General features: G+C 36.8%; 1 protein-coding gene across 2 annotated transcripts in view; it reads right to left on the reverse strand.

Annotated features, from left to right (window-relative positions):
• olfm2 (olfactomedin 2) overlaps nt 1-16,016 on the reverse strand; it is a 52,420-nt gene that overhangs the window by 22,043 nt on the left and 14,361 nt on the right. The window contains exon 1 of one of the 2 annotated variants that reach the window (XM_015372119.1): nt 4,163-4,306. The exons of the other annotated variant lie outside the window; for it this stretch is intronic. Coding sequence (XP_015227605.1) covers nt 4,163-4,306 — 144 coding nt within the window. Of the gene's footprint in view, nt 1-4,162; nt 4,307-16,016 lie in introns of those variants that run through there. 2 annotated transcript variants of the gene reach the window in all.

The raw sequence follows: 16,016 nt of genomic DNA on the forward strand, positions 1-16,016 counted from the left end.
ATCCATCCATCCATCCATCCATCCATCCATCCATCCATCCATCCATCCATCCATCCATCCATCCATCAGCTAAAATACCCCAAAATCAACTGTGTTTTGGTTTACTGGAATACATTCAGTAGGCTCTCTTATCTTATCCATCCATCCATCCATCAGCTAAAATACCCCAAAATCAACTGTGTTTTGGTTTACTGGAATACATTCAGTAGGCTCTCTTATCTTGGCACAGCAAACAGTCTATTTTTAGTTTGGAAATCAGCACACCTTTATGTTTTTAGCACACCAAAACAAATCAAGCCCTACATACTGTTTCTTTTAGCATTAAAAAAATTACATAACACATTATAAACAATTGTGCAAACTTTGAAATGGTGTGATTTTAGACATATCTAATAATGACAGATAGGGAAAATTAGTGCAATTCTACAGTTGCCTTATATATTGGGCAACTGTAGAAAAGGAAACCAATTGAATAATAAAAATATATTTTAAGGACCAGCAGTCGTGCTGAATGATCGGAAACTTAACAGCATGATCTTTCTGAATATTTGAAAGGACGTCTCATCTCAGTGAGGCAGAAACATCTTGCTTCAGATGTTTTGCCTCACTGATTTTGATTGAAATACTGATTATACATGTATGAATGCCACAGATTTAGGTTCCTCTCACTTGTTCTGTCTTACCTGAACTACTGCCTGTTTTTAGAAAGACAATGTTGAAATGGATATTATTAAGGAGGTTTTATTAGAAAAAAATAGGAAAAAAAGATAAAACGATTCTCTTGATGTTCTTGTTTGATTGTAAAAATGACTTTTTTCTGATTTACTGTAATTATCTAGGCTTTCAATGGTAATTTAAGTATTTAACATCCTGTTTATTACACCTATCAATTTGAAAGCATCCTAAGTAGCCTTAGGTGATGTTTTTCACAGTTGTTAGTATGTAAGAGGACTAAATTTCCACAAGCAGATTTTTCCTATACTGGACAAACTAAAACCAATGTTACTGAACTTTAAAAGCTCAGCAGTTCCCAATGAATCACCTAAGGGCTTCTAGCTCTAGCACTCTCACAAAACTCAATAAATTAAAGTTGCTTCAATTTCACATTGTCTATGGATTAACAAAGCATTTAAAAACTGCACCGTGAAAAAGTGTTTAATATCTAATCGGTTTCTTATTTCTTACTATTTGGCAAACTTTCATATTTCAGATTATCAGACAACAAATGCAATCAAGTGTGTGCAATAAGCGTCAACAGCTCTTTACTTCACTGAAACAGTTGTGATAACATTTTTTTGGAGAATGTTATAAATAAACAACACTTGATAGTTTTGAAGCAAGACGAAGTTACACCACAGGAATTAAAATTTCCTGTAACACTGCTGTGCCTAAGGTCAAAGGCTGATTGGCCGGGCATTCTGCTTCAGGATTTTCCAGTGAGAAGCAGAAATCTAGGTTTAGAAAAAGTCGACTCAAATTTAAAGCAGTTAAGTCTACCCTAATCATTATTTTATCACTGCCATGATTGTTGTAGTGGTGGAGAGTTTTGGAAAAGTTATTTATTCACAAAATGTGCAGGGTGGATTTTTAAAAAGCCTTTTTCCCTTAAAAAAATAAAATAGGTTTTCATTTACCCGGTGATCTTTGACTGTTGTTTAAAGAAAATAGAAGACAATTCTTTTGTAACAGCAATGTTTTTTAGTGTAGTCCAGTTTCTCTGACTGTGACTAACTGTACAGTATGTGCTCTCTTCATTCTCTGACATGGGAGCTGGCTCAGAGCTTGTCTGCCTGGCTGTGTGTTTCTTGGATGTGACCACCTGTGGAGCGGGTTGATGGTTATTTTTTGTATCTCTGCTTCTTTTTCTGTCTGCTTGTGTCTCCTTTAAACCCAGTCGACCTTGGCAGATGGCCACTCACACTGAGCCTCTTTCTGCTTAAGGTTTCTCCCTGTTAAAAGGGAAATTTCCTCTCCCCTGTCGCTACAAGCATGCTTGGTGTGAGGGATTGCTTTCAAGTTCTGGATTCGGTGCAATCAGCTGGTTTTCCTCAGATAGAAAACTTTGAATCAGTCTCACTGTATGATCTGATCTCTGTAAACTGCCTTGAGATGACATGTGTTATGAATTGGTGCTATATACTAAATAAACTTAAATGAATTGATAAGAATACATTTTGTTCTTTAAAGCCTACAGAGGTCTTTGTATGTGATTATGCTTGTTTAATATAAGTATTTGGGTTCTAGAAATTTTTCCCTCAAAAACATACACAGGTCTGCACTACCCAGACATGTAAAACCATCCAGGCATAGGTTGTGCTCAGTGCCATTGCAGAAAGGCATACGTACATATACTCAGTCAGCTGTGTTCTTAAATCAGCTGGTGAGAAAACAAGCACAGCAAACAAGCGAAGCAGACTTTGAAAATAGCTCTTAGCAGGGACGATGCAGAGAGCAGCAGGCATGAGCACCAGAGTGGGGAGTAGCCAGCTAACAGCCACTGGCACGCCAACACAAGACCATCACAAGAAAGCAGCCCGATTATCTTTGATTGTAGCTCGAAACATTTTGTGACTCACGCCTGCTTGTAAGATCATCTGGGGCAAACGTCTCGTTAATATTGATGGGATTTTGAGGCAAGGCTTTTTTTTTTACAATAAATAAGTGCTTTATACAATGCAATTGTTTGTCAGGTAAGAATATTCCTGTCACAAAGCAAACATGTTTTCTATCACAACAGTATTTTATAATGCCGATGTTCCTCGAAGCATCAAACTCTCTTCTAAATACTGTAACTTTAATTTCTCAAAGTGAATGTGGGAAGTTTTGTTCTGCCACTGGTTATGCCTTGTAATTTCCCCAAAGCCAGCATGCACTCACGATAATGTATGATAATTTTGTTATTTATTATGAAATGCAAATATTAAGCTACATGTTCTGGGTTTAAGATAGAATGGGTTGAAGAGTTTTGTTCTGTATGGAATGTTGTAACCTAAATGTATGGTTAATCAGGGAAAGGTTTGGACTTAACGTAAGATTTTGTAAATTAATTTTCTTAAAAAAAAAAATAAAAAAAAAACACAATGCCAAACACATATATGTTAGAGACCGAAATAAGAATTCAGATTTTTTTTTAGTAAATCCTCCCAGATAATTTTTCATGGTAGAACAAAGATATAAAAGTGGCAGATGGTTGTTATGATTAAAAAAAGCATTCTCATAAAACAGACGGACTTTCACCCTTGAGACACAAATGTCTCAGAGATAGATTGAACATCTGAACACTCGTACGTGCATACTCTACTACAAATGTGCACAAATGCCTCCATCGATGTATATCCAGATGGTCATCACCTCTTGGGATATTCAATTTCTGTCATTTCAACAGATCAGGGCATTTGGCTAATGGGTAAGATGCCATAAAAACTCACTCGGCTTAGAAGAAAAGACATTCAAGTTGACACAAATGAGCACTGAATATATTGTAGCTCTAAAATAGTAAAATTAAACCTTTGGACATAAATGCAGACAATCCACAGTCCATTGATAATGTAAGGTCCTATTCCTCAACTTTCAAAATTACTTTAAGGTCATAGGTATTCAAAAAGAGAGCATTAAAAGGCAAAGTAAAGGAATGGGGCACATGGAAAATAGTAAAATTGTCTAAAGTCTTTGCCACCCAAACCTTGGATAGAAGAACCGTCTGTCCCTCCCTGGAGCTGACTGACATACAACATCAGCCCGAACATCACTCAGTAAAGCTCTCCACCTCCCATCAGCCCCACAAAACCAGATGGTTTACCACATTTTTCATGGTTGCATTCTTCATCGCTCACAAGCCCAGATCCAATTCTGCCTCATGTACATTTCATATCTCAGATGTAGATCTAATTGAATCATGTGTTGCTTTTGATACAGCAACCTCTCTGACTCAGACTCTTGGTCTACCATTCATATGGAAACTTCACCTCTGTCACAGCAGTTTTCTTTAGCTAATAATGAAAACATTCATCCAACTTCATTATCTATTTTTTTATGACTCTCTTCTGCTCTCACTCATTTGTTTTGTCATCTTTTGAATATTCTTCTTGATTTCCAAGGACATGCATGAAGAAAAACACTGAGTGCATATAAAGCTGCATGAAGTAAAATAAGACATACTCACACTAACAATCCTTTCTGAAGTGCCCCCTCTTGATACGGTTGTCCCATTGAGTCCCACTATGGAAGGCAGCGTCTGAGACATCCAGTTGGTCACCATGGCCATAGTGCTGAGCACTGCCCCGATCTTAAGCATAGGAACAGTCATTTTTTCCTCCTGTGGGGCCTGGCTCAAATGGCCCAACAGTCAGCCCTGCCCTGCCTTAGCCTAGACCTCGGCTTTAGTCAACTCCCCCCCCCCACCTCTGCTGCAGACAGCTTGGGGACACCAACAAGCCAGTCAGCCTCTGCTCAGGTGGAGCAGCAGCAAATCCCTCAGAATAAGTTAAGCAAAACTATCTTATTTACATGCTCTTGCTCGGCCAAACAGTGGAAGCAGAGACCGGTCAGAGAAGAGCAGTTCACATCCAACATCATCACACTGGGAACCTTTCCTCTCAGAGTGACTGCCTCAGCTTCCCTCCCACTTTCTCTCTCGCCACCCTCTCTCCTCCTCAAGATGCAGAGCTGCGCATTGGCTCCCTCTCCATCTCATCCCCTCCCAATAAGCCTCTGCTCTGTTTTTGCATGCATGTTCCCAGTCTGTCCCTTCCCTCTCTTTTTCTCTGACATTTGGTTGTTGTTTTATGACTCAAAGATTTTTTTTGAGTGTGCCTGATAAGGTGTGTGAGTGTGCATGCATGTCTGTTGAATGGAGAGAGACTGATTTAAGGGCGCTGATCTGTTCTCTATGCTATGTGACATGTGGGTGCCCAGGGCATCTGATTGCCATCCTTTTCACAGCAGACTTTCCTGCAGTCTAATTACCCTGTCTGTGCGGAATAGAGGATACAGCGTGATAGATATGAAAGCTGGACAGCTGGTTTGGCATGGTATTAAAAATGGGAGAGATCCAGGTGCTTCTGCCTACTGCTGCTTCTGACAGCTCATCTATCATTTGTGCTTTATGACAGTATAGATGTGCCGGCAGCCGACACTGTTATATATTCTATACATTCACTTTACACACCTGCTCTGTTCTGTCATAAGGAAGTCGCAGAGCCGTATTCCCTCGTAAGTCACTATTTTCATAGCATAAAAATGTGCTTGAAGAGGGTTGAATTACTATCAAATTAAAGTGTAACCCCCCCTATAAAATTACTACCTTATATTACAGGGTTTTTGTGAATGATATAAGTGCTGTATTTTGCTTTTACATTTACTTTTATAAGACAAACATAAGCTAGCATGCCTTCCTTTATATGCAGGTTTTTTATGCTTCTCTTGAACTACATAAGCACAGTTTGGACATTTCATAAAGCACTTGACATATGGTATATGCTTACATCTGGGACTACCCTTTAAAGCGTTCTCTGCATATTTTAGAAAAGACAAACATTTGTTTTGAAGTACACTATGATCGTGTAGATTTAAGGAAAGCTGTGCCTGAAATAACTTCACAGAGCGTACAATTTTTTCATTACCTTTTTTTTGGTCAGAAATTTTACTGGTGGTTTTCTTTTTTTTAACACATAATGATGACAAAATGCAAACTAAGACATAAGGAGATGGTCAGCTTGTTATCTTGCTCTTTTGAGGGTCTGCTGACTTATTCAGTTTGTCAGTTGAATGTGTGTGGTGGTGGTGGGGGTGTTGGGGGGGCAAACTGTGCTGCAGGGTGACTGACATGGATTCTTCTGTGCTGAAGTGATATGAAGAGAAATCGCTTTCTGTGTTCCAAGTGAAACTCCAGCTCACCTGCTGGCTGCACATTATATGCTTTCCTATTATTGCATCAATACTGCCCCCTTGTGGTTACCAAGGGAAATTGCAAAAAAAAAAAAAATCACATAAGATGACTTTGCTGATTGAGAAGAAATCAAAAAAGATAGTATTTAATACTTGCTGATTTCTCGTCCCTTGGGTTCTATCAATCAAATAATTTTTTTTGATTTGAGACATAAATAACCCAAGGAAATACAAAAGGTATTTTTTAAGTGATCTCCTTTATTAAAGGAAAAAAAAAAAACTATCAAAAGCTGCTTGACCCATGCCAAAAAAATGTATTACTATACTGTTTGCTTTAAACCAAAGCTAAGTAACTTTTCAGCCTTCATAAAAAATTTTCATAATTTTTGTGATTATACATCGACGTACAACTACCTGAATGAGACCTCAGTCATGACCTTAGAGTGTGGCAGTAACCCACACAAACAAAACAACTACAAATATGCAGGCTGCTTTATGGCATGCATCCCTTCCACCTTTCCCCATTTGCTATAAAGAAGAAAGTTGATGCGACTATTTCCCTTACAGACTTTGGCAGTGTCCGAATCTCTGCCCTAACCAATATATAGAGCAATATATAGGAGTTACTGCATTTTAAATAAGTGTCCAAATATCAGGTGGCTGAAAAAGTAGTGGACTCAAAATTTCCCACAATTCACCTTAAAAAGTAGCGGTCATCCATGGGCTGAGTTCGAATTAATGAAATGCGTCCTCCGAAGGGCAGATTTGAAGGCCGATTACATCATAGTGCGGCGCGTAATATATCTGCAGTATGGGGACTATAAATCTGATATGATTTTTATTTTCTAATTGCTATTTTACAAAATTTGCTTAACTAAGTACTTTTTGTTGTTGAAAATAGGATATTTTTTATACAAACATTCTTAGGATTTACTTCTATCTTTCTACCCCTTTTAAAGAATAGAATAAATTAGAAAATCCCTTTATTTTCCCGCAATGGGGAAATATTGGTTAACAACAGTAAAAACATTATAGAAATAAATGCACACAAATGTGGACCTTAGACATATGTATAAGAATAACATAATAGTTATATAATAGTTATATAATAGAGTTTTATTCAAAAAAACTGCATGTTGGATCTGTAACTAATATACAGTCGTATGTTTACATTTCACTGCTGCTTACCTTTATCACGGCTGTACTTTATAAAAAGAAAATGTCATGAGAGCTGTACTGAACAAAATTTATTTTTGTATGCACACGTGTGTACAAAATGACAACAAAGTCTGTCTAAGTCTAAGTAAAGAGTTATAAGATGAACAATAAAAATACTGTACTGTAAAGTGTTTTAGCAATATAAAACTTTGCACCTGGAGAATAAATAACCAATATACAGCTATGGACATTTTTACAGTAATTGATATTTTGAAATAAAAGCAACATAAGAGATGTGCAAAATGACAGTAGCATGTTATTTAACTGGCTAAGGTAAATATAACTACATTTGCTTTTATTTGTTCATGCTCCCGGTGGTTGTCACCTTTATTCCACTCTGTATTCTCATGAGTATAGTCTTTGTTCACTTTACAATAAAAATTTGGAAAAGTTTAGTACTCATTCTTTTCCTGCTTTGTGTGTCAAATGTCATGGTTGCTAAGCGAAAGAGCATTTGGTTGTAAAAGCCACCGAAGGCTAGACCTGTTTGAATTCACAGCCAAAACTGTTCCGGTCTCCTTATTTTCACGGACTATGAAGGATCCAGTCCAGGCAGACGCAGCCCATAAATTCGAGCACAGCCATGGTCACTAGTCAAGCAGATTAATCCCAGAATGCTTTGCAAGAGCTCTCCTCGCAAAGCATCATGGGATTTGCTTTGTTGGCAAGAAAGAACAAAAATGGCACAGGCAGAGTGCGGGTAGCAGGAGTCACATGACCAACGGGAAGTGAAAAGTGATAAATTGTCCGAACGATCAATTAACTGAGTTCTCTATTAAGCCTACCATAGAGCCCCCACTGTATATGGTGATTGAGGGGTGGATTGAGTGATTGAGGACATTCGGACACAGCCTGCATATTTGTGCAAATTGTCCATGGTTGATATTCAGGCAATGCAGTACACTCCTGTTGGGATCTATATATCTTTCAAAGTGCCACTGGAGACAGAAATTTCAGTTTAGTCCAACTGCGGGCAAACAGGAGATCAGGATTTTACCACGTTATGGTCTTTACCAAGCTGGTCTGCATGGGAAATGTTGTCTTCCTTCAGGCAAAAAAATACAGCTTTTGTCCACTGGGTGGAGCCAAATTTGACCAAAACTGAAAGTTCTTAAGTACAGCTTTGACTTAATTTGACTGGGAAAAAAAAAAAAAACGTAGCCAAAGAAGAGATCTAAAGGAGCAACTCTTTATGTCCCGATTTATTTTATACCACAAAAGAAACATGCACATGTACAATCCTTTAGATCTATAGTGACAGGCATTTCAGAAAAAAAGGTAATCATACAAAAGGTCAAACATGATGGTAGCAGTGTGTTAGGCTTGAGATATTTTCCACTTCAGGTTTTGACAATATACCTTAATTGAGGGAACAAATCGTTCTGCTGTTGACCAGAAAGGGAAGCAGGGAATGTTCACGGAATGGAACATGATCCACTGCACACCAGCAATTGCAATGACCCCCAAAGACAAAATAATGAATCTTTTGAAGTGGCCAGAAAAAGTCTGGTCTCCAATCATGCTTTTCATCTTTAAAAAAATGTCAAAGATGGGATAAAAAGAATTTTTTTAAAAAATGAGTTGGCCAACATTTCTCCAGAACAATGCAAGAAAAAAAACTAAATTGCCAGTTTCTGATAATGATGTGCAAACCAGAACAAGGGTGTCCCTGTCTGTATTCAAGTATCTCTCAGAAAGCATCTCCTAACACCTATCCTAGAACTCTAGAACTTCCTGCTCTTTTTACTTCAATCCCTTAATGCACCACCCATGCCTGCATCACGTTTTTCTGAACTGTCACCCTGACAGAGCCTGATTAATGGTCTTGCTTCTAAGTAGCAAATTATTAGTTTCGGTATTAACTATATTGGTATATTGTTTTTAAGTTGCTCTGATGAAAGTATCTGCCAACTCTATAAAATAAACTTAAAAGCAGTTGTTCCCGCCAAGTTTCTTATAAGCAGCTATTAGATTTTAGGGGAGCAATAACTTTTTTATATGCGGTCCTGTTTGGTTGAATAGCTTTTTTCCCTAATAAATAAAAACATTATTTGAATTATGCATTTTGAGTTTACTCAGGTTATATTTGTTGCATATGAAATGTATGGTATAATCTAAAGCAGTTATAAGTAATAACATGAATAAATAGAATAATACTATATTTAATGAAATACTTTTTAGTTAAAAATCAATGGTGGAAAAGATTTTTAACTCAAATTATTTTAGATTGCAAGGCTTGGTTTTGAACTTGTTTAACCATTTTCCTTAACACACCCTCCAAAATGAATGTAGTTATAGACATTTAATTTCACTGGGTGGCAGCAAAGATTTAGATATGAATTTAAATATCCTTCAACAATGAATTTGTTTTCAGTAAACTTGGTCAGGAACTCACAATGGGAACTACTCATTACTGAGCCATCATTGACAAAAAATAGCCATTGAATTAAAAAAAGAAATTCTTTAACTGGAAACCTGATATTCATTTCTATCACATGCTATAAACTCAAAGTTGAACTGTAAAGGTTATTTTGGAACAGAATGAATTCTAAAATGCAGAAAACAGCCATCTCAGTGTGTTTACTGGTGTGGTATTTTTATACTTTGCAGTCCTGTTTGAATAGAATGACGTTACTCTTGATTAATGTACTTGTTCGGTTAGCAGCATCCTTAAACACTAATCTGTTCTTTGTATACAAAAATGGATATGAATTTGAACTGTAAAGTTTCTTGAGCTTGAGAATAAGTGCTGCATACATCAACTGAATTAATAGAAAACTGAGAGATAATTTGGAGCAAATGGGAAGCAGAGCGGCTTCCATAATTGTTTACTAAAAAGATAGGATTGGCATTTTCAGAGTCAGAGTAAACCACATTAGAAAATAAATTATTCCTAAACCAAACTGCATTTATACACTCAGACTTTAAAACTGGTTAAAAAAAGACATGCTATCAAGAGTAATTAGTAATTTATTATAAAAACTGATGATTGCTTTTCTTGCCTTTCTTGTCTAGAGGTGCTGGTCTATTTAAAATTCCCTTCACAGAGCGCAGGTCAGATGCCATCTCCTGCAGACTGATGGACAAAAAAAAAAAAAGGATGAGCATAACGACAGCTTGATGGTGACAATCTGTCATAACTCAATGGATTCAAGACTCTGCCCATCGACTGACTAATCACAGAATCTGCATGCAGAACACACTATCACTAGATATCAGTCATCAAAGGAGCCAGCCATTTAACCTGAATTCATTTAATACATTTCATGAATCTTCCTGACCGACACATTGTTTCGAATTTCTACTTTAATAACCAGCCATCTTAATTTCACTGCAACATTTCAGTGTCTATATGAGCTGTTCTTCTTGCTCTGTCCCCCTCTATTATTTCCTTAGCATTTACCCTCCCCTTTCCTCCCACATTTTTTTCACACGTCCTTGTGGATAAAATATCATCTGCAGATTCTATCCTTTCTGTTAAGAAGTTTGATTTTTTTTCTTGATATATTCATTGTACCCATGTTGCTGCAAGCTTATACATGCATTAGCACTACATAGTATGTTTCCAACATCTTTATAATTATATGTTATGCAATTATTAAGTGCTTTACCATTCTATACACATCATCGTTCCTTCCAATAAACATCTATAAAGGACTGAAATGCTAATGACCTGGGGTGTGCAATATAAAGGGCATTTTAAATCATTTCAAATAGTGAAAATGCCCACTAAAGAGTGAAAAGGCAGCATTTGTGCACACCCATGGATGGCAGTAGAGCACCACGAAGCCCTGGGGCCATAGAAACAAGCTCTGGGTGAGAAAACAATACTCTGGAGCAGATAATACCAAGCTCTCCCACAGTGTTACAAAGCAAAAAGGCACATCTGTCTACAAATTTAAAGCAATCATACAGAAGCAAATTACACCTAAGCTTAGGACCCAATGTTAGTCTGATGCTGATTCTATTATAATAGAGACAGCAAACACAGAAAATGAGTAGTATTTCCCAACTGAAAGAAGCTGGAGTCATTTTGTTCTAAGAACACTGGCTATTTCTCTGAGTCATTATTAATTAATTAGCTGATGGACAATGAGGCCCACAGCCTTCTAAAAGCATTAAGATCAAAATCCTCTTAAACAAAGCATGACCTTATTTCCATGGCAACTATTTAAATTGCATAAATAAACTGCATTTTGAGGTTCAGGTCAGAAGACAACTGTGCATTCAGCATTAAGTGTTGATTCTATGCTTCCTATGGGCCTTGGACAGCGGAAACTCAGCCCCTATAGTATACAGTCAATAAAGCAACAGGAGGGCTTTAACATACAGTCAATTCAAAAAGACATGAATAATGAAAGGATAACACATCCTATTCAAATTGTTCAGTTGAGTGCATTTACCACAAATGAAGTATGTCTTACAAATTTACAGCCCACACCTTACTGACAGCATTTAAAGCATGATGTTGTGAATGTGGCTTGCAGAATAGATGTTGGAATTTCATCACAGAAATAATTTAAATATTTAAAACGTTTTTAGTGAGAAAAAGGCACTGTGTTTAGGAAACGTGACATTTAAATGCCTATGTATATCTGTGTGTGTATGCATCAGTACTTTGCTCTCTCTCTCTCTCCCCATTAAGATGTGAAATGTCTACAGTACTGTGGGATGTTGGTCATCACAGTATTGTGCGAGTGACCTGTTCTTTGCTATGCATGGTGGCTTTATTGAGATAAACAACAACAAAAAAACACATAACAACTTGAATCAGCAGTTCATATTTGCTGTAGGAGGCATTTCCAGGCAAAACCCTGTCCTTCTTATCTGAAAAAAGTTGTGTAGAATTCAATGTGTAAGAATGCATGAACTATAATGAATAAACACACATGTTGCACCTTTAGTAAGTGTAACCTTTATGGTTTAAAAAACCTCTGGTGAGCACAATAGGGCACATTCATGCCACACCAAATAATCGCACATCTAGCTTTTTTCCAAAAAGAATCAAATGCATCCTATTTCTCTGTCTATTGATTGAAGAGTTTTATTTCTTTAAAAAAAAATCATTTTTTCTGAAGGTAAACACCACAGATGCTTGATATCTGAAAAAATAATGACTGTGCTACAGTCTAACAGTAGAAAAAAAATATTCATAGCTTTTATTTGATAAACTTAATCACATATTTCCCAATACCATTAATTAAACATTTTAGCTTAGTCCAAAGAATAGGACAATGAGTATATTCCTCATAACTTACATTTAATTTGTATTCATACAAAGATTGATTGCTCTTGATTGCTCCCTTGATTACAATCTCATCAGCCCATGGCAACTTATACAGTATTATTTGTGGCATATTTTGTATGACAAACCGCACATGTTCAAATCTCAGATAGCTTAATCAGACATCCAGCAAAGCACCACTTCCTGCCTCAGGCTTGTCAAAGAAAAACTCTGATCAAAGCAATACAAAAGATCTACATGCACCAATCAGCAGCTGTGCATTCTGCAGCACAGCATGGCTTCCCATTCCGCACCCTTTTCATGCCAGAAGCACCAGCTAAATACAATTCACTGCAGCGGTCTTGAAACAAATATGCATGGCGAAATTACCATCACAATGTGAGTCAAAGACATGCAGAGATGCAATTGACTTCACATGCATTATTACAATACTCTCTTTCTGTCTCCATGATGGCTTAAAAAAAGTTACCAATGATTGTTCACAAAACAAAATGTCATTGCCATTTTCTGACCTTTTGCTCCCACCCAATTAATCAAAAGTTCTCTTTATTACACAGGGAAAGCAATTTCTATAAAAGAAATAATTGCTGACAGGGAGCAGGCAGTAAAGTTCAAACACAGATTCCTAATTTCTTTAAAATGCTTTTCATTCAGTTTAGGTGCTGGTCAGTATCGTTTGGTTGTTGTTGTTTTTTTCTAATTCAGACCCCAATAAAATGAATCACTGTTCAGGCATCATCTTTAGTGCCCTCATTGGGGCATCAGTGTCCAACAGCCCAGTTAATAAAACACACCTGGTTGTGGAAGAAGGCTACAGTTCACGAGGAAATACGTTTTTTATTTATTTATTTATTTATTTATTTATTTATTTATTTATTTATTTATTTATTTATTTATTTAATGCTTGATTATTGTTGCCAAGCTGTTTTGTTTCAGGAGAATGCTCTTATACAATTGCACATGGATTATTGTTCTCAGATGCAATATACCATGTTTATTGAGACGTGATGAAAAAATGTCACAGCTGACATATATCTCAGTTACAGCATAGGATTGACTGCGATTGGCTGATCATAAGAGTAGGTTGCACAAGAAAAACAAGTCAAAATATAACAGAAGATGGAAGAGATTGTGAAGGAGACTGTGATTTTCATGAGAAGCAGAGAGATAGACAGCGAGGACATCTAAAAAAAGCATGAATGTTGTATTTGAAACTCCCTGAGGTGATGAGTTTACATCTTGTCTGTTTTCTGCCATGTCTGCAACAGCAAAACTAACAGGAGTGGAGAGGAGTGGTGAGATCCTGCCAATTACAGTCTACAGCATGGGTTTTGGAGCATAATGCTATTTACTGCAAAAAGTCAGGGGAACAAAATGACAAGAAGCCATCAGCTACAAGCCAAACATTAGTAATGAGGGGACAAAACCAGCCTGCAGTGTCCAGCCTCATCGGCGAGGCTCACACTGTAACCTCCATTTGCATCCTCTGTCTCCAGGTCATTAATGCTCAGAGAAGCAGGAACATTTAATTAGGGAGACATTATTAGTGCAACACAAGCAGAGTGAGCAGCAGAGAGAAATCCCAAAACAGACCCTAACTGAATATTATATTTACAACCAAAGAGAGTTGTGGGCAAAATTGAAAACAGAAACTTTTAGATAAACAAACGAGCATGGTATGATGTGGTTTTGCTTTATTTGTGAAATGGAAGGGTTATTTATACAAGTGAAAAGTGCTATGCTATCTATTTTCTTCATTTTCCTGAAAGGAGGCCACTGACAAAGCTTCATAATCGGCCAAGTCTATGCCAGAAATGAGGAGCAACCAATCTATTGACTCATTACATGAGCAAACAGAGAGAAAAGTATTAACAAACCGTAGAAATTGGTATAGAGAGAGGAAATGAGAAGTTCATATGAATGTTGACTGGTGTGGAGTAAGTCAGGTGTGAGATGAGAAGTGTCATGAGCGAGAGAGGGGTTGTAGGAGGAAAATAGAGTAGACCTTAGAGTCCTGTTTTACATTAATGTGGGTTGCACTAGATAATGAAAGGGAATCTGTCACAGACAAAGAAAGCATTAAGCAGGTGCAAAGTATAGAACTGTAAACATATTAACCCCCCCTTAAAATATTAACAGATTGCTGTATATATTAAGTCACAAAATGTGGACCCACTTTGTGGCAAATGCACCGACAACGAGAATGCCCTGCAGAGTCAACATACACTCATCTGTTGGATTAATAATGATGTTTGAGTTGCACTGATCTGAGGGCAGACAAAATATCCGAAAGGTCATTCCTCATATTAATATTCCATTTAGCAAGAGAAAGGTGAAGCAATTTTTTACCTTTCATAGGCACAATTTTTCATTTTTCGATAGATACTCATGTTAAGTGCTTGATTTCTGATTTCTACATAGTTTAGTGGCTATTCCCTAAGCCTCCATAAACAATCGATTCACAAAACATTCAGGCTACTAGTGTGATATATTCATTACAAATACCTTGCATTAAAGAAGCACCAGGAGTTAACAATAATCTTGGAACTTCATAAAAATGCTACATTGTTTAACTTGCAAGGCAGAATTAACAAAAGCTTGGTTTTATTCAAGGATATATTGTGAATCTTAGAATACACAGATTGCATGTATAAAAACACATTCAATCTAAATATGTGTACAATCTATCTGCTAACCAGCTGCACATAGAGTTTGTGTCTCTAAAATTAGAAAACAATAGGCGCAAAAGGTGTTTATCTTCATGAATATGCCAGCCATGTACTGATTAGCAGAACATGCAAAATACTGGGAAGAGAATATTAAAATGCAACCACTTACCACCACCAATATTAAAACATTTGAAATACTTTTTCTCTATTCTCTATCAGTGTCTCTATTTATCCCAGTTGAAAACTTGCACACAATAGATGTCTGCCATGGTATTGGATAGGGAGCATAAGTAAACTGACATACAGGAGAGAAAGAATCTGACTGACTGTATCAACATACTGTATCTGAAATATCAGAAACAAATATAGTAGAGCCATATCTCCTATTGACAATGTATAAATACATACGATGGCAAAGGGGTACAAATGCCATCTAAATACATGATTTATTAGCAAGCCCAAAAGGTCCTGCATACTTAAATATTAGACTAGCAAACTTAGAAAATAGACTAGCAAACAAAAAACAACATGTAAGTCTATTTTTGTTTGCAGGAACATTTTGAATTTACTGTAAAATCATGCACTTGCACAGTGTGCAGTTTGCATCCTAATGCAACCATAACAGGGCAGTGGGGATGTTGCATCACCATGTCAAGCCTTTAATCACCATTATCGCAAGATCATGCAAAGAAGTAGCTTGCAACAAGTCTGTCTCTGAATCATGGACTATAAAACACACTGCAGCCCTGATTAAAGTGCTCTTTGTCCACAGAGTGCTAAAATCTCTGTATTAATCAGTGGTTAACTGTCTTTATTTTTTTAAATAAGAAATCAGTAGCTTCACTGTGAATGTTGCTTTCTTATCGTGACTGTTCACACATTTGTGGTGCTGAAATTTTTTTTTTATTGTTTTCTCTTTTGTCTATAATGCAGTTGTTGAATATTTTTTGAAGAATAAGTGCAGGAAAACAAACAGGTTTTTTCTTTACGTTGATGAA

This window comes from Cyprinodon variegatus, unplaced genomic scaffold (genome assembly GCF_000732505.1).
Source record: "Cyprinodon variegatus isolate N-32 unplaced genomic scaffold, C_variegatus-1.0 Scaffold68, whole genome shotgun sequence".
Taxonomy (NCBI): domain Eukaryota; kingdom Metazoa; phylum Chordata; class Actinopteri; order Cyprinodontiformes; family Cyprinodontidae; genus Cyprinodon; species Cyprinodon variegatus.